A 19,646-nucleotide genomic window follows, 5' to 3' on the forward strand; every position below is an offset into this window, starting at 1 on the left:
ATACCGTGGTCATGTGGCCGGCATAACTAAACACCGAAGGTGCATGGAACACTGTTACCTTCCCACCAAGGTGGTCCCTATTTTTCTACTTGCATTTTTATGTTGGCAGAAGCTGGGATAAGTAACAGGAGCTCACTTGGTTATGCAACACTAGGGATTCGAACCACAGAACTGCCAACCTTTCTGATCGACAAGCTCAGCATCTTAGCCAATGAGCCACTGCGTCCCCATCCAATGTGGGATGGTTATGCAATCCATCCAATGGATTACATAACCGTTATTACCTACTTAAACAAACTACTTGCTCAGCCAATTTTCACTAATAAATTCCCAGGCTAAAAAAGAGCCTATCTTTGCCCTTAGGGACTTGGACTATTACAGACAGTGATATGAAAGAGAGTTGGAGTCTTGCTTTGAACAACTCCCTCCCTTCTTGACTTTCTTTCATGGCTATTGTCATGCACTGTCATTTTCATTAAGGAAGAGCTATTGATGTATAACTGCAATGACAAAATTGCTCTATCAGGACTAGCCTAGATACAAGACGATCTCTCTGCAACCGGGTTTTTATTATCTTAACAATGTTCTTAGGAGTTTAGGTTATTTAAGCTTCAAGAGAAGGACATCTTTCTCCCCCCCCCATCTCTCTGCAACCCCCACTCCAATAAGAACAGCAAAAATATATCATACCTAAGTGGAGCTCAGAAGACCAGCTGTATGCTGGAGAGTTATAAGGCCTGAGGATATTAATGCAGTTTAGTAATGATATTTCTTTATCCTGGGCATTCATTTTCCCTCTGCTGTGCAGCTGCTCAATTCATTACCTTTCTACATTCCTTCTTTGCTCACCTGCTTCCAATTCCACAGCTCTCCCATCTTCCTTAGAACTACCTGTTTACTCAAGCTATTTATTAGAGCCTGCTCTATAGGGTCTGTGCTTTGTTGCAACCCCAAGAATGTGCATGCCATCTTAAATTATGAATTGAGAAAGCAGTAGCTGTTTCCATTCATTTTTCTGCCCTTCCCTGTCTCCAACAAGGCAAATCTGGAGTCCTAATTATTACAGACTGAAAGAGAAAAGAACGGGAAAAAGGAATAAATGAAAAGGAAGGGATTTATTCATTAGTTCCTTGCAACCCTCCCCATTTTTTGAACTTGCTTTTTAAAGCAAGAGTTAGAAGACCACGACATTTGGGGAAACCAGGCCAGAAAAAGCACCCAGTTATTTAATAGCTTTTATGAACCAATTAATATGATCAAGAATATTTCTCTAATTGGAAACATCTAATGGAACTTTGCTTTTATATGTGATAATGGCAGTGAGAATTTTATATGCTGTAAGGTGGAAGACTTACAAAAACCTACAAGAAAGGATAAGTGGTAATGTTGGTGATCAGTGGAGATGGTGAAATTGGCAGCCTTGAGGAAAGAAAAATACTGGCAAATGTAATTTATATTTGGAAAAACATTACTGGACCTTTTGTAAGACACAGAAAGAAGTGGAAAGCTGATTTTGAAACTTGATGCTTAGTATTATATGGGCTTATCAAAATAAGGTAGACAAATGTTAACAAAGTTTAATAAATGTTAAACTGCACCAAAGAAAGTCAGAAGTTTTTTTTTTTTAATTTTTCTTATTTTTCCCCTCCTTTTTCCTTTTTTGTACTTTTATTCTTTTCTGAGCTGAATGTCTATGGAGATTCTCAGTCATCCAGGTCATGGTTGTCCCAAAAGTGCTTTTTCAAAAGGCAACTGGACTGGCTTTTCACTAGGGAAGACATTTCCCTTCTCATCCAGGAAGCTTCATTGGTTTCAGCAGGATGGCTGGGGCAATGGATGGATTAGCACTCTTTCTAACAATCTGACGACTGCAGAAGGAATATAAATCCTTCCATTCCCCAGTATTCAGTCAGAGTTGAAGATGCTTCTTGGATGAGAAGTGAAACATTTTCAAGAAGAAAAAATGAAGAACATCCTGTTGCCTTTTGAAAAAGCATCTTTGGGACAATCTTTTCTGAGCCCTCTTCCTTATCTATTTTTGTTTATCTTTTAACATTGCATTTTTTGAAAATTTGTCTATCTAATGGTCTGTCTCCAATGAAAACAGTAGCATTTTAAACTGCTATAACAATTATCCTAGAACCCCCACAAAGCCAATGTCATAATGCTATATCATATATTAATAAATTTTTGCAGCCTGGTTTACATATGCAACCCAAATTCTATTTTTTTTGGGGGGGGGAATTAATATGAGTGGAGTATGCACATAGCATTCCCATTGATCAGGACAAACTCACACAAGGAATTAGAGGGGATACGGATTTTGCTATGGTCCCTTGCTTTGTATTCAACAAGATTTTAAAATGTTTGTGTCTTGGCTTTAGTTGATCACATGTAAGCTTTTCTTTTATTGCTTTGAAGTTCATATATTCTTCTGTGTAAAATTTGGTTTGCAGTGATGCAACTTTGAATGAATTACAAGTGGCAGATAGACAATATTCCTAGCAATTGGAAATCATTTTAGCAGATTAGAAATCCTTGGGATGTAGAGTGAAAGTGGCAGAATGTTCATGATTGTTATCCATATCAAGGAAAAATATTGCAGTTTATGTTCTGTGTGTGTATTCAAATTTTTCACCCCAAAGCTTTACCTATGAATAACATTTCATGAGGCCAAAATCATTTAGGAAATATTTTTGAAACAGCTCCAGCATTTTCAAAGGTATGAATAAAAATAGGGGGGAGGAGGGAAGGAATGGAGTAGCCAATTTGACAAATAATTATTTCAACCAAGATTACAGATTTATTATTCTGTCATTCTGAACTGTGTTTCTGTCATTTTGAACACCTTTACATTTATTATCCTGTGTTTTTATGAATGTCATAAAGTCTTCTATGGGTGCTAGTCCTGCCGATAATATTTTATCTCCTATTTGTATAGAATGTAATCTAAGCAGTTAAACATTAAAAGAACTGGGAGAAAATTATAAAGATGTGCTCTTAATATAAAATGAAGTTGAGCATTCCTTCCCACAGATAGCATAAGAAGTATAGAAATTATGCCTTGAGTACTTAGAAACACATAAATAATGACTGTGGTTCATACAAACAGTAATTAATTTTACCATAATTAGACTAAAAAAAATGTGATATGATACAGAACGGTAATCTACAAGAGCAGGGTGAAGCCAATTACTTAAATGGATAATTATTCTGTTGGGAATGTATATGATCTTACATGCAGGTATTTTGAGTTAGTTAACTGTTGTGGCCCAGAAGGAGCCATTGGAGCTGCCACCAGACTCCGACAGCAAGGGGTCCTATGAGTCGGCTCTGGAGGAGGTGGAGGACCCTGGACAGGGTTCCGACTCCGAGCAGGGCGCAGAGAGGCTGGTTGGCTACCAAGAGGTGCCTGAGCCTTGGACCAGTGGGGAGGAGACAAGGGAGAGTGATCCGGACGCCAGCAGTGAGTTGTTCCTGGATGCCCGGCATCGAAGAGCTAATAGCATCAGGAACAGTTGCGCAGTTACAGGAGGTAATTGCACTCAGCTGGTGATCATTAGGCTCCTCTCCAGACTATAAAAGGACTGCTTGTGCACATGCCCCTTTTGCAGAAGTCAACATAGGAATTAATGTTGGAGAACATTATTGTGAGCTTGGCAGGCTGGATTGCTGCCATGGTTTATCTGTGCTGGATTGCTGCCCAAGCTTGTCTGTGCCAGTTTGCTGCCAAGGACCTGTCTGTCTGTCAATTAAATGCCGTAACCTATCTTTGGCTCGGAGTGTGTTAATTAAATGCCGTAACCTATCTTGGGACAAGGGGGGTCAGAACAGTTAACTATGATGTGGTAAGCACTTGGTGTGACTAGAGATGCAAAGAGCAAGAAGGATTAAGGAAGGGCATTTTCCAATAAAAAACAGCTTTGGACAAGTGAAGAGCTCCAATTTTGAATACAGGGCCCAGGCCTTTTGTCTGGTTAGCAGGGATATAAAGTGAAGAAAATACTTCTGCTGACTTCTTCCTTATAAAACAGGACTTTTATAATGTAGGATCTCTCATTATCATGGACATCCAAATGGAGAAAGGTTAAATTACTGGAAAGCACTGCACTGACACAAATTAACTTAAATGTATAGAAGAGTAGAATTTAAATTATTAAAATTTAGGAACAAAACATTCTAATTAATTTTCTTACGTATTGAATTGTTCTGCAAATATTAAATTGGTTGATGTCCCAGTGATGGTAGTCAGTCCTCCAATAGTAGACGAATAGGCAACACACAAGCACATGATTTTACATATCATATGGTCTTTTTTGTTCCGGTATCGTCTTTCAGACTGGCTCAGTTCTGAATTCTGCTTATGTAGAAATCAAATAAATACAATCAACAATTTTCATATTAGCCTATTAAAACCAGACTTCCTTAGTTAAATCTTTTTTCTGAAAATTCTTCAGCGTTTAGGAAGCTCCAGAATAAATTAACTCTTCCACTTTCCCTAATTCTTTTTTCAATAAGCGGGGGGGGGGGAGAGATAGCTGAGGAATATGCAGAAATCAAGTCTAAGTTTCTAAGTTCTAAGTTTCCTAATTTTCTAGTTTTCCTTTTGATTACATTTAAGCTCTTCATTGTCAATATAAACTCTGAAGATGGTAAATTAGCCAAGAATAAGTAAAAAGTCTTTTATATAGTAGCTTTCACTACAAGCTCATAGGTTTCATTTTCAAATAATAAATCAATAATTCACAATTTTCCCAGTAATTCAAATCTCAATATATTAACTGCTAGATGAAATGGCCGAACTAGAGTGGAAATGCCTCTCTATTTCCTTTGAATGTCATAAAAGATTCATTTTAATAGTAAAGTATTGCCACATATCTACTATCTCCACGCTGAGTGATTAAATTATTTCTAAATTTTTAAAGAAAAAAAAGACAAACAAGTTAAAGCTTGGATGGTGTGTAGGGAAAATTTGTGGCATATCTGCCACTAATCGGTACATATGTCAAAATAGAAACTTTGACTAGAAATAGGATAAATAGAAATTTTAAAGAATTAGACATGGAAATTAGGATACAGTAAATTGCATACTCATCTCACATCCAAACCTTGAATTATACCGTATCTGCTCCTGCTACTGGTTTTGTTTGTATTTATTATTTCTATGATTTGAATGAGCTGATTAGCTCATTGTCTTCATATAAGGATTCATAAATCATGATTTTACAGGTGTTTGAAGTAAATTTTGATGTTATTTCTTGCAAGAATAATAGGTGTTGAGCAAGGATTAAATTAATTAGAATTAGATCAAAGTGAATTAGAATTAGACAACAGAGTGAAATCATGGTATAATAGCAGAACATGAATAGCAGGTATGATGCTACTGGAGGAGGCTGAAATAGGAACTGGAAAAGCCAATTAATAGCTGAAATCCAGAAGTGAAGAGGCGGACATCAAAAACAACAAAAAATAGAGCAAGTGATTGCATTTCAGGTGTGTTGAACTATATACTATATCAGTTCCAACATGTCTTGCTATTCTACCTGATGTATAGAGGCTGTGAAAATTGTTAAGAACAATAGTTCAATGTGATGTTTGTGGAGGGCAACATGTTGCATTACCTGCCAGTCTGTCTCTGGCTCCTATTCAAGGTGTCGGTTATTAGCTTCAAAGTCTTCTATGGCATGGGCCCAGAGTCAAGGAGTGGGCTTCAAAAATTTTAGCAACTGGTTTTCTACCCGGTTGCTGGGTGGGTGTGGCTATGGTGAGTGTGGCCTAGTCAGCCTCCTGCACTATGGCAGGAGATGCATTTTCACCCTTCCAGGGGTCCAGAGGCTTTTCTCGAGACTCTGGGAGGGCGAAAATGGCTTCCCTGGCCTCTGGAGGCTATAGACATTTCCGGCCGTCTGAAAGTTCCAAGAGGCCCATTTTTTGCCCTCCCTGAGCTTCTACATGGGCCCTGTAGTTGCGTAGCATCCTAAATGGGCTATGTGGAGACTCCTGGGAGGGGAGGGGAGGGGTGGTGTGGTGTGGGAGGGGCAGGGAGGGGCCAGCCAGGGGTGGGATTTGCAGGTTTGTTGAACTGGACAGATCCTTAGCTAGAGGATCGCACAAACCCATGTGAACCTGCAAGCAGCCCACCCCTGGCTCCAGAGTAGCTGAGGAGTTCTCTTTCCCCAATGGGATTAGCCCAACCCACTCATGTTGGTACAAGAGGCCCAATACAGACTCCATCAGCCAAGGAATTGCATCTAGCAGAGTTCAGGAGAAGAGCCTCTTGTAGCCTTTGGAACATCATGCTGCAGAAGGTGAGAGCTGCCCCCAATCATCTGGCCTTCAGGATATGTCTTAAAACATGGTTATGCCAATAAGCATTTAGTCCTGAAGGAAAAGCTGGAGTGGCTGGTGCAGTAACAAAGAACGCACCACCCCTTCTATGCTCCAGACCGATAGTTTTTTCGTTTGCCATAATCTTTTGAAAATTTCTTTTGAAATTTTAATCTTTTTATATTTCTAATTGTTTTAACCTTTATGGGTTTTATGTTGTAAATCACTCAGAAACATCAGAAACAGTGAGATGAGCAGCATATACTATACGTGTAATAAACTTTAATAATGTTGGGAATACTGATATATAGAATGGCAATAACTTAATTAGGAATAAAATAAATGTCCCAACTCTCTGAGGAAGCTAAAATTTTAAACATGACTTTGAGATGTTTTCCTTTGTCTTAATATGCAAATTAATGTGGAATTGGAACACCAAACCACCTGCATATTTTACCTTATCTTGAAAGTCAGGGTAACATTGTAGATGTCATAATGCTTCATATTAATAATTATATAATATTATTCAATTGACTTTATAACTGAAACCATAACATGTTAATCTGACTGTAATAGCTATTCTAATCTTTAAAACAAGTGGGACAAATTATTTTAAGTACCTTTTCATTTTCAATGTCACATACAGCTTGAGCAGTTCCATTGCTGTATCTGGAAAGAAATGTTTGCAGTAATAATTATTTTAGTGCTAATAAAAAAAGGTAAATCATATAAATGTTTTGCTCTTTCTCTCTATATATATTACCCTTCAACTTTAGTGGATTTCCAATCAGGTGTTTCACACTCACTAATGTTTTCTATGAAAACAAAAACAAAAAGTTCAAATGAAGGGGTTGTTTTTTGCTCAGGCAATCTTTCTCCAAATGAGGTTAAAAATGGGTTGAAATTACTTACCGTCAAGTTCCAAGGCAGGATTACTGGTTCCATTTGCATATGTCATATCCATTGCATCTACTTCGGCTTCTGCATTAATGATTTGCTGAGCCACCGCTTCTACAATTGGCATCACCATAGCAGCAGTAGAAGTGTTGCTAAGCCACATCGATAGAAATGCACAGCTGACCATAAAACCAAGGGTGAGCCTGAAATAATAGTGAAAAGTCCATCTATGTCTCCTATTAACACTCAACTTAATATGAAGTAATTATAATATTAGAAATTTGAGTTAGCACCTCCTGACCTTCTACTAAAGTTTCTAATTCTTTTCTCTATGTAGCTGTAGTATGAACAAATTAACTTAGCACTTTGGCCATTCAAGCAGAATTGGACTCTAAGAAGATAACAGTAGAATGTCATCTCTAATTCATCTATCTCACTTTTGTTTACACTAACTGCCAGTGATTCTTTGATGGTTGAAGCAAGGATTTTCCCAAGTATGACTGGATTTTCAGCAGACCAAAACATGGACTTGCAGACAATGTGTTGATACAAGCTGCAGCTCTTCCTTTACCCATACAGTTTAGTATATGAACCTCTAGATGATGTACAGAAGTGTCCATAAGACTATGGGTCTGTCTCAGAGCAGCACTGTTGCAATGCAATCATCCCATCTCTTTTTATATATGCATCATTGAGAAAGGCAAAATATTGCCATGATGTAACAATTCTCCTTTCTTCATTTTGATGAAAACATCAGATCCTATGTATGCCTCTAACAATAAGAAAATATGTACAAATTGAATCCTGAAGATGAAACTCAAATACTATGGCCACCTAATGAGAAGGAAGGACTCACTGGAGAAGAGCCTAATGCTGGGAAAGATTGAGGGCAAAAGAAGAAGGGGACGACAGATAATGAGGTGGCTGTATGGAGTCACTGAAGCAGTAGGCCTGAGCTTAAATGGACTCCAGAGGATGGTAGAGGACAGGAAGGCCTGGAGAAATGTTGTCCATGGGGTCACAAAGGGGTCGTGATGGGTCGGACATGACTTCGCAACTAACAACAACAAAAAATTGAATTGTCAAAATATTCAGTTTTCAAACTTGGATGTTTTTTTCCTCAAGTGTTCTACACAAGAAATTTTCACACAATGGAATCAATTATTATTCTTTTTATATCATGCATATATAATATGTGCATTTCAATTGACTATACTTTCAAAGATATCAACATTAAAACAACCTAGAACCAATATGTATCTGTAACAGAACTTGTTGATCTCAGTGAAATCATTTAACCATGGGGGAGAAATCAAGCAAGCATGATGAAATGCCATCACTTTCTGGGGGGGGGGGGAAAGAAGAGAAGATGAAAAAAGTACTACAAAAATACTGTCCAATAAATTCAAGTCATGTGACTTTTTCAAGTTATGCAAGTTTTCTCAGAGAAAAATAACCAAAGCAACTTTGAATAATATTTGCCAAATTTGAATGAACAGATGCATCTAATGCATTGAACTGAATCAAGGTGACTCTGAATCCATTTGAAGATTCATTGAGTTTTTCCACACCTAATAGCTGAATAGATTTGATTCAGCTGACAGTTCGTGAATGTACAATGTTCTAAATTTATACCATAATGTAAAAGATACCACTAGTCAGTGGTGGGTTGCAGGGGTGCGTCAGGTACAGTCCTCTGGAGGGCCCACCCACCCGCGCTCCTTACTGGTGCTTTATGCTGTTGGTGCTTCCAAGCATGCGCATGGTGCATATGGCACCTGTGCAATGCTCCGTGGAGCAGCTGGAGCATCATGGAGGCTTGCAGAAGCATCATTTGATGCTAGATTGCATGTGCGCATTGCGTGCATATGCACATGCGCCACACGCGTGCATGTGGGAATCCGGAACTCACCACTGCCACTAGTCTACATTCTGGTAAAGGCAAGATTTACAAATAATAGATTCACTAAATGGGATTCTAACTTTAAATAGTTTTGTTATAAAAATGTATTTGAAACCTGAAAGGTGCACAACTGATTTCGGTAATTATTTTTAACACACTAGAGTTGCATCATCAAAGTTTATGATATTTGATATGCACAAATGGGTGAAGAAGCATGAAATACCCTACATTACTGGAACTTTCCATATTTCAAATTAATTAATTAATTTCAAGGTCCCTAGATTTTTTCCTATTAGGCCATTTCTTAACAATTTTTTTCTGGTGCATCAAAACAGACAGACTTGTAAAAAGGTCTCACTTTTCTATCTGGAAACAAGGCAGGAGTAGAAATCAAATCTTGGAGTTAGCAACACAAGGAAACAACAGCCAATCACCATCACACCAATCAACCAATAGGAAGGCACCACATAAATATGATGCATAGAATAGCCCAAAGCACACATTCTAGTAGAGAGAAGTTCCCTGATGAGGGGCTCCAGAATGAGTCCGAAAGAGACTAAATCTCTGGTCCCAGTGACTGATCAAGACTGGATCTTTCAGCATTATCCTGGGACATTTATATTTGTCTTCATTTGTGAAAAATCAAATTCATTCCACGTGTACAATTGGGAATTGCTTCATCGTAATGTGATGGTTGTGATGTATGTTTGTACTTATTTTGCTTTTAGAATCTTGCTTTGTATTTTATCTTATTTCAAAAAGGGGGATGGAGGATGGGACAAAAACATTGAATGATCAGTTCAACCACATGATCAAAATCTTGTGTATGTAAAAGGGGAGTAGCATTTATAACATGACTCCTTGACTTTTTTTTAAACACACACACATAGACATGCAGGAGATGATCCCATTTATTTGGTGAAGTTCCCTTGGTACCTAATTGCTATGGTTTCTGTTAGTGTCTTGCACCCCAGTCCAACTAATTCTTTTCTATAAAGATTTTCCAAAGATTTTCTTCTAGTTAGATTGCCTCCAATAAGCTTTTACTGCCAACTCCTGAAGTTTCTTTTCCAACTGAGAAATTACATCCTTGGAACACCTGCTCAGTTACTCACACAGCACAGTTGCTGACAGTACTGTATTTTCATTTGATATAGGAAGCAGAGTCTAGCATAAGAATTTTCAGCAATGTGCCAACATGGAAATGCATCAAATCATACTCTACATGGAAGAGCAGCCACTGACTTGCCATTTCATTGGGATAACCTTGAACAATTTTGTACCATTGCTCCCATGATACAATGCAAATGAAAGGCAATTCTGGGACAAATTCCATTTGTGATATTGCCTCATTTTTAATACAATTAATTATTGCCATGTATGAATACTCCTTGTTTTAATTTATGCCAAGCAGCACTAGCCTAAGTAATTGTTAAAGATTGTACAGATCTTTAAAGATGAATATTCAATCATTGTAATGAGTAATGCAGAAAAGGTAGGCTTATTTAAACTTGTGAAAAAAATTTTTAACAGTTTTTCCTAATGTAAATCATAATGTGTTTGGAAAATGCTTGCATGACTCCATGTTACTAAAACAAAAAGAAAGAAATCCCAATACTGTTAGCAGCCAGGATGTAATCAAAGGCTTGCTATAGTAAGATAAAACAAATTTCTCCCCAAATCTTTTTCTAACAATGCAGCAGTAGCAACTTTTGTCATTGTTGTTGTTTTTGTTTCAGCAGCGCTATCTCAAATGATCTCAAATCATGCATTAAGAACAGCCAGATCATCCTAGGCAATTAATTTCACAAAGTTGAATCCACTCAGGCTGCAGGTATTGTGAAGTCAACTGAACCAGTGCCTTTTTACCAAAGTACTTCTGACATTTATTGATCCTCTTCCCCAACCTCTTTACAGCTGATGGTTACACTGGGGTATTCTATTAATAAGGGAAACCTAATGAAAGCCTTTATACCATAGGTTTTGCAACCTCTTCAAAGAGTATATAACTTTTTGAAGACATCATGGGGTGTGAGAGGATAACGATCAGTATCACCATGAGTTATTAAAAGTAACTAAAGCTAATAGGCTTTTCTTCCTTTTCTTCCAGTTCCCTGGGTGAAAGACTTGGGTAGTGTACATGGTCAATAACCCGCAATAATTCTAACTAAAGAATAAAACACATTGTATAAGCATAAGGCAAAAGAGATTGGATTACCACATTAAATTAATAATGCATGTTTAAAGCAAGGAGGGAAGGAACCAAAAATGTCCTAATGGTGAGAACAATGAAATAGTGGAATGGCTTGCCTTCAGAAGTTGTGGGTGTTCCATCTCTGGAGGCTTTTAAGAAAAAACTGGACAGCCACTTGCCTGAAATGGGTCTCCTACTCAAGCACTGGGTTGGATTAGAAGACCTCTAAGGTCCCTTCCAACTCAGTTATTCTATGTTATTATTATTAAAATATTTTGTCACAGTCCTTTTACATCATAGCCCCTGAAATACTGTTCAAAGGTGTGTTTGGATCTCATACATACAAAGATTGGGCACTTCTTACATAAATAGGAAATTTGCCACACAGAACATTTTACAGTTTGAGATTAACATACACACTTCTCTAATATGTTAATGTACTAACTTAAACCTGGCCAATTTTTATTTCAAGCATGCAAAACAAAAATAATCCTAAACAAGTAGGGTAAATTAATTATTGGGTTATCTTATTAATAATAATTATTTATAAATTATAAAATGTATAAATTACATTAAAATTAATTTTTGGAAATTGCCTTCAGGGTCCCCCCCCCCTATTTTTGACCATTTAGCCTATATTCTATATTTTAAACTACTAATTATTAGTTGAGGAGCTTTTGATTAAAACAAATTGCTGTTGTATACCGTTAGGTTTTAAAAAAAATATAAAGTATAATATAAAGTCAATTATATTTTAATATCTGTTTTAAACAACTTTAAATAGTGGTGTGTAGGGTTTTTTGCTTTATGAAACAACAGAGCTATGTCACACATTTTAAACCACCAATTGTTTGAGTAGAGGTTCTCAGTTACTGTTAAATTACTGTTAACATTTTGTTAGGTGACTAAGTGTCTTTTCAGCATTTCTGTGACAACCACCAAATATTTCTTAGAAACTTTGCAGGAAGCCTATAACTACTATCAGCTGCTATCCACTGATTCATACTAAAGCTCAGCATTTTATGATTTTGTGAAAATTCCAGTAGTAAAAACGTACAGTATTTGCTTTCTGGGAGCTGCAGCTGGCTTTCTGGTTGATACAGGTGCCATTCCTCTGCTGGCTGATAAAATAATAGATCTCTTTGTTCTTCCATTGTGTGGGCATCAACAGTTATTGGGCCATGCTTAAATTCTGGATAATATCAGTTTATTATGCCTGCTATTTAAAAAATTGGGTTATAACTGCTTTTGCAAAAGATTGTGGATGAATTATGCATGTAATTATAAAAATGCAAATGAACATTCTGTCTTTTCCCAATCCTTGCTTTTGATCTCTCCTTGATCTAGATCCAGTTAAATCAATATAATGAATCTTATTTTAATTATTCTATTCAATTTTGATGCCGCCCAACTCCAACTGTTGCTGAGTGGCTCACTACAATAAAATAATAACACAGCCAGAAAATTAATCATAAAGAGTATAAAAATTGCTACAAGATAATCAGAAGATGGCAATCCAACAATGAAGCAAACAACACAGAGAGGTCCAATCCACTCTAATCCACGAGTAGGGTAAATATTATCAACATCAAATGTGGAACTGTACGGATCTCTTGGGGGATCTCATTGGAGAAGGCAGGTGCCACTACTAGAGTGCTTCCTAAATTGCAAAAATTAATCCCACTTTGCTGGATTGTACTAGATGGGCAGAAAGCATAGAAGGTTTGATATATAGATACTGTATATAAATATATTAAATACATCATTACTCTGGATTATATGCATCTGCGAATTGTCTTGTTACTCAAAAGGCCAATAACTTTTTCAGAGGGCAGGAATGGATGATGTGGCATCTTCCTCCTATCACAAATGTGAAATGTGCTTTCTGATGCAATTTTGACACATTCTTTTTCTCCTTATGTCTTCCAGAGTTCTTCTGTTCATTTTTATTTATTGCCTACTTCAGAGAGGCAGTAAAAGTGGATCAAAAATTTGCTTACCAGTAGTGCTATAACCATACAAAAGTTACATAGTTTACCTTACAAATACCGGTAGTAGCTTGTTAGGGAGTATGATACTCACTGGTTAAAGACACTGAGCTTGTCACCTGGAACACTGACAGCCTGGGTTCAAGACCTGAATGCCAAGCAAAGGGATGAGCATCCATTATTTGCCCCCAGCTCTGCCCAGTTTGAAAGCATGCAAATACAAGTAGATAAATAAGAAAGCACTTTGGTGGGAAGGTAACATTGTACTGTGCCATGGTTTGGCATATAGTCATCCTGGCCACATAACCTCTGAAGTATCTTCAGGCAATGCTGGCTCCCTTGGCTAAAAAACAGAGATCACTGGACAGGCGAAACCTTTACTTTTATCCTTAGTAGGTTGTTAGATTTCGGCTTTCGAATATAATAAACTACTAAAGAAAAAAGTAAAGGTTCCAGGAGTCACTGAAGGAGTAGGTGTGAGCTTAAATGGACTCCGGGGGATGGTAGAGGACCTGGAGGCCTGGAGGAACTTTGTCCATGGGGTCATAATGCATGGACATGACTTCACAGTTAATAACAACAACAGGTTGTTAGATTGAAATCTGGTAAAAACATGTAGTATGTGTGCGTGTTTTTAATTAGTATTTCTTTTTCCTGGGGGATCTACTTTTCCCCTGGGCTTTTCCACTCAAAAAGAGAGAAGAAAAGTTGGGAAAGGACAATCAGCATAGAGAATGACTGTATGGATTAGAGCAACTAGTAGTCCCTGTTTTACAACAGTTTGTTTAGTGACCGTTCAAAGTTACACCAGCACTGAAAAAAGTGACTTACGACCATTTTTCACACTTATGATTGTTGCAGTATCCACATGGTCAGGTGATCAAAATTCAGACACTTGGCAACTGATTCATTTTTGTGATGGATGCAGTGTCCCATGTTCATGTGATCAACTTTGCAACCTTTGCAACAAGCAAAGTCAACGGGGAAGCCAGATTTCACTTAACAACCGTGTTACCAATTTAACAGCGGCAGTGATTCACTTAATAACTGTGGCAAGTAATGACATAGAATGAGGAAAAATTCACTTAACAACTGTCTCACTTAGGAACAGAAACTTTGGGTTCAATAGTGGCTGGAAGTCGAGGACCACCTGTATTTCATTGGACGTTTTAATGAGCCCGTATAGCAAGGATAGAGAAAGCAACCCCCAACTCCTTAAAAAGTCCCTACAACACAACTGGAAAGTGAAGGTAGAGTTTTTCTTTTGATTTCAAAATAGGAAATAAATGGTATTTTCAATTTTGCTCATGACAAGCAAGTCAACAATTTTAAAATAGAAGCACCCCGAATGTCCTCCAAGCCGACATGCTTCTACAACTCTGTGGCTCTCTCATTAGTCTGTTAACACCAAAGTGTGCACATTCCTTGACACCCCCACCCCCAAGGTCACTGGTTTCTGCTATACTACAAGTAATTCTCTAATCATAAATCCCTAATAAGCAGCTGGCTGTCTTTGTAACATCTCAGTTCACCAAGTATCTAAATCATTTTTTGTTATCAATCCATGCACACATACACATGAGCACATATATCAGTTCACAAATGCACTTCACTGAATATCTGACTGATTACTGGCACAACAAAGAGCAATAGAACACAATTTCTTGAAAATGGTACATGTTGTTAGTTTCCCCCTCTAAATTGTAAAGTCTGTGTAGTAAGGCTGGCCACCAGGGAACAAAGCACACGCATGATCTCCCTTTACAAATTTGTAGAGGTGCTGAATTGGAGAGAATCTGGGGTAGCAGGATAGTTTTAGCAATTAGATGGACCAGGAGCTGAGAGTGGGGGGAAAGTGTTAGAAACATAATTTCAAACATTTTAGTATTCCTTATGAAATGAGGCAGCAATATTTTTGTATTTGTGAAACTGTGTGTGTATATATATACATACACATACACACACACACACACATGCTGCAATTGCTTTTGACAGCTTCAATAGCATTCAAGATGAATATGTCTGACACTCCTATATGCTATTTACAATGCCTTACTCTTCCAAATATGAAAATCTGACATTTTTGCTATTAAAATCACATCATTTAAACAATTCAGGTACATATTGGGTCCCTAGTAGTGTACAACATTGGCAGTATCCATAGTTTTACTTTATGAGCGTTTCAACAAATATTCTGCTTATAACAAGGTCTATCCAGCAGATTTAAATAAACTGCTTAAATGCTTTATTGCTATCAAGTGAAGGTCAATTCGGTTAATATCCAGACTTTTTAATAAACTAAAAAAATGAATAATGAAGGTATAAACAATATAACTTCCAAAATAACTTCATTATAGCAAAACCAACATTGTAATCTAATAAAAGCCCTATTATTCAAATTATCTAATCAGTGATGTTCACTACATTTTAAAATCCAATTCTTCCATAAATACTTTCTGTCACTTTCTTCATTTCTACTATATATGAACATTGATTCTGTCATTCACAAACTATATTGAACAGAGTATGCTTTTAGTGTCTAACCTATATGCATTCATTAATAAATTTCTAAAGTAATTTTTAAAAACTTTTGTTAAAGTTGATAATAGGGCCCAGATATGCTGATTCTGTAAACCACTTAGAGAGGGCTGTAAAAGCACTATGAAGGGGCATATAAGTCTAAGTGCTATTGCTATTGCTATTCAATAATATTAAAGAATACCACTAAAGGCAATAATACTCCATTAAAACACCATTGTGAAAATGCCACAGCAATCTGCTGCCAAAAGTTTTGAGTTCATGACAAATTTACAACCAATGACAATGTTACTGTATAATTAAAAAAAAACTCTGCCTAACCTAGCAAACTAATTTTATTTAATTGACTTAAATTAAATACTATCTGAAGGCAAACCTATATTCTATTTCTCTTACAGAAAAGTGTATAAAATGTTCTTTGATCAAAATGCTGACTTGATAATATATAATGCATGCAAGCAGAGATGGGTTGCTGCCGGTTTGGCCCGGATTGGCCGAACTGGTAGTAGCGGTGACAGGAGGCTCCGCCCACCTGCCCAGATGCTTATGCTCAGAAGCTTCTGCACATGCACAGAAGCTTCACATGTGAATGAGAGCGAGCTCAGGAGCATGCCCGAAATGGTAGTAAAAAATTGGCAACCCATCTCTGCACGCAAGCATGAAGGTATTGAGATTGATTGTTGCAGGACTGAACAAATTCAAAGGCATGAGTCAATTATGATGAATATGTCATTCCAGTGGAAGGAATTTCAAATATGCTTAATTCCAAAAACCATATTATAAGCATCAGAAAGATCAATTTATTTAGTTTCCCTCTGGGAAAAGTCATTACAGATGATAAGGAAAGATGCATGGGGCAGCTGTAGCTTATTAACTTTTTTCCCCTTTCCTTGTATACCTTCCCAGACCAAACTAAATCAAAAAGTATAATAAATTTAAACTTTGTGACTTGTTCACTCACTTGTAAGATTGGAGAAGTGTGAGACTTTAGATGCAGCACTAAATCGTCATTACTTTGGAGTTTTATTATATATATATATATATATATATATATGTATGTATGTATGTATGTATGTATGTATGTATGTACGTACGTATGTATGTATGTATGTATATATACCGGTATTTAATAGTATGAAGACAGCCAGATTACAAAGGTAATTCTAAGTAAATATATTATTTATTTTTCTATTGTCTATCTGAACTTTTTACTAATTTGAAATCACAAAATCATGAGGCTTAGGTTGCAATTCTAGACATTGGAGCAACCAAGCAAGTTTATATGTGTGTAATAAAAATATTGCTTACTCTCAATTATTCTTGTTTGAAATATACTTTGCATATTTCACATTGCATACTCACATTACTGCAAAGAGAAATAAGACATCATTCTACATGTGACATGACACTTAAAACACTTGGGTCTCAGGAAACTGATTACAGTATTATATGTGTAATTTACATAACTAAGTACTGAAACTACTGAAACGTATCCCCATGTGAATATCTATAGAACTGTAGCTTAAATTTCTCTGAGAAGATAAGTATAAAAGTTGAACTTTTAGTCTATTTCAGTGTTTCTCAACCGTAGCCACTTTAAGAGGGATGGCCATCAACTCCAGTTTTACTACCAGTTTTATCAAGTACTTGGGAGACAAGGAATTGGCAGCACAAGGAAATGGCAGCCAGCAATTTAATAGCCAGCCATCAACAACTCCATCAATGACTAAAAAGCCACACACCAGGCACCATATAACTACAACACACAAAATAACCCAAAGCACACACTCTGCTAGAGAGAAATTCCCTGAGAATGGGATCCAACAGAAATCCAAAAGCTCAGGGGACAAACCTCTGGTCTTGGTGACCAACCCAGATTGGATTTTGCTACTGTACATTATCCGCCTTCACCCCTGAATATCCCCACCTCCCAACTTAACATGACAGTTGAGAAACATTAGTCTGTTCTATATTGGCCTAAGATTTCCTAGTGACCTCTCATACAAACACTATTCAAGGCTAACCCTACTTAACTTTTTAGATCACCCAAAATGGCTACATGTGGTTACCTTTGGATCCATCCCTTGGTGTCCAGCAGGAATGCCCATGTGTGCAAAATATCAAGATGGCTGCTATGACTGCAATTCAAGGTCCACCTCTTTTTTTTCTTCAGGTATTGCTGGTAGGTTTGCTAGTAGGAATGCATCAGCATATCTACTGTCTCTTACTGTGGCTTCCTGTTCACCCACATTGAACATCAGGAGGGGAAACGCTCTTGCTTTAGCTAACATTGCTAATTTGCAATCAAAGAGGTAAGTGACAGCTTACTGTTTCCCCATCGCAGCAGCCACTGGCAATTCAGGGAGCCTGCTGTGCTTACAAACTCCTTTTTTGACTTGCTGATGGGATTGACAAGAGACAGTAGGGGCCATCTGACTCCTTGAGAGCAATAAAAAAGAGCACAGCATGGGTTTAATTTCTTCTTTGTAAGAACAGTCGGCAAATTGGGAAAAAGGCAGAATATTCCTCCGAGTCTGAAATTGCTGCTGGAACTACCTAAACTATAAATTGAATAATAGTGATGCAGTGTATGAAAGATCTCATGGGTTGCCTAATCTCAGCCATTAAGGAGGATGAGTCAGAGTTGTTCACTAGTTCATCTGCTATTTCGTTCCAAGCCATCCACCATTATCGTCAATAACAGAAGCATTTCATGTGCAACTTGTCTTCTCGCCCCAATGATACATATAATTAAATTTCAGCAAAAGGCTGGCCGTAGCAAATCTCTTTAGCAGCCGAATAAAGCAGTAATCCTGGTCTGTAAACAGGCAATGCCTTGCAGCTCAACTTGCCCTGTTGTTTCTTATCCTCTTTGTAACAGTGGAACTGTACTAAAGCAGCACCTGTTGAATTTCTTTCCAGTGTGTGGTTGCTAATGGACAACAAAATATCAAGAAAAGAGAAGGCAACTGTGCTTGCAAAGCAGAGTCATTTCTGAGCCAAATTGAATTTCAATGGTGCCTTCATACATACAGACACAAACACACACACACACACACACACACACACACACACACACACAGAGTGGGTGCTACATACCATGCAGGGTTAACACCCACCAGCATCACCATTTTCAGGGCAATTCTCTTGTGCAAATTCCATTTTTCAATTGATGTTGCCAGGCAAATTATACCAGTCAAGAGCAGATGAAAATCTTTAAAATAAGCAGATGCCACCTAAAAATCAAAATGACTCTTATTAGCTAAGTGCATGGTTTTAAACTTTTGTATTCAAAACACAAAACACATTGGCTCATCTGGAATAAAGGGAGAGTTTTTAAAACAAAAAAAAATGAAGCAGTTTTGGGGGTGAAATGATGCAGGCTAGTGGCTGCAGTGCCCCTCATCTGAGAGAAATATGAGATAAATAAAATAAACGAAGCTATTAAGAATTAGGCAACTGTAGAATAAATTTAGATTATGAGTGTAGGAAGTCATTTTCATTCACGCCTTAGTATCTTAGTTGTCTAAGTGATATCAGTGTCATTCTGTAGCTCATTTCATGAAAAGTGATTTCGTTTTTAGTATCAAAAGCAAGCAAGTGTCATCATAGTGCAGCCTGCTCAGTCATCTTTCTGTGTTCCTGCAGTTTTCCTGGCAAATTTTTTGGAATTGGTTTATCACTGCTTTGAGAGAGAGTAACTGGCTCAAGGTCACCCAGCAGCTTCATGCCTAAAGTGGGATTAGAACTCACCGTTTCCTGGGTTTTAGCCTGGTATTAATCAGTGTACCAGACTGGC

General features: G+C 37.3%; 1 protein-coding gene across 1 annotated transcript in view; it reads right to left on the reverse strand.

Moving 5' to 3' along the window:
* SLC13A1 (solute carrier family 13 member 1) overlaps nt 1–19,646 on the reverse strand; it is a 50,998-nt gene that overhangs the window by 22,575 nt on the left and 8,777 nt on the right. Inside the window, exons 3-7 of the mRNA XM_032221846.1 lie at nt 18,947–19,083; nt 7,240–7,427; nt 7,091–7,142; nt 6,948–6,996; nt 4,197–4,357 (exon numbers count right to left, since the gene is read on the reverse strand). Of these exons, the coding sequence (XP_032077737.1) occupies nt 4,197–4,357; nt 6,948–6,996; nt 7,091–7,142; nt 7,240–7,427; nt 18,947–19,083 (587 nt within the window). The remainder of the gene's footprint in view (nt 1–4,196; nt 4,358–6,947; nt 6,997–7,090; nt 7,143–7,239; nt 7,428–18,946; nt 19,084–19,646) is intronic.

Source organism: Thamnophis elegans, chromosome 7 (genome assembly GCF_009769535.1).
Source record: "Thamnophis elegans isolate rThaEle1 chromosome 7, rThaEle1.pri, whole genome shotgun sequence".
Classification (NCBI taxonomy): Eukaryota; Metazoa; Chordata; class Lepidosauria; order Squamata; family Colubridae; genus Thamnophis; species Thamnophis elegans.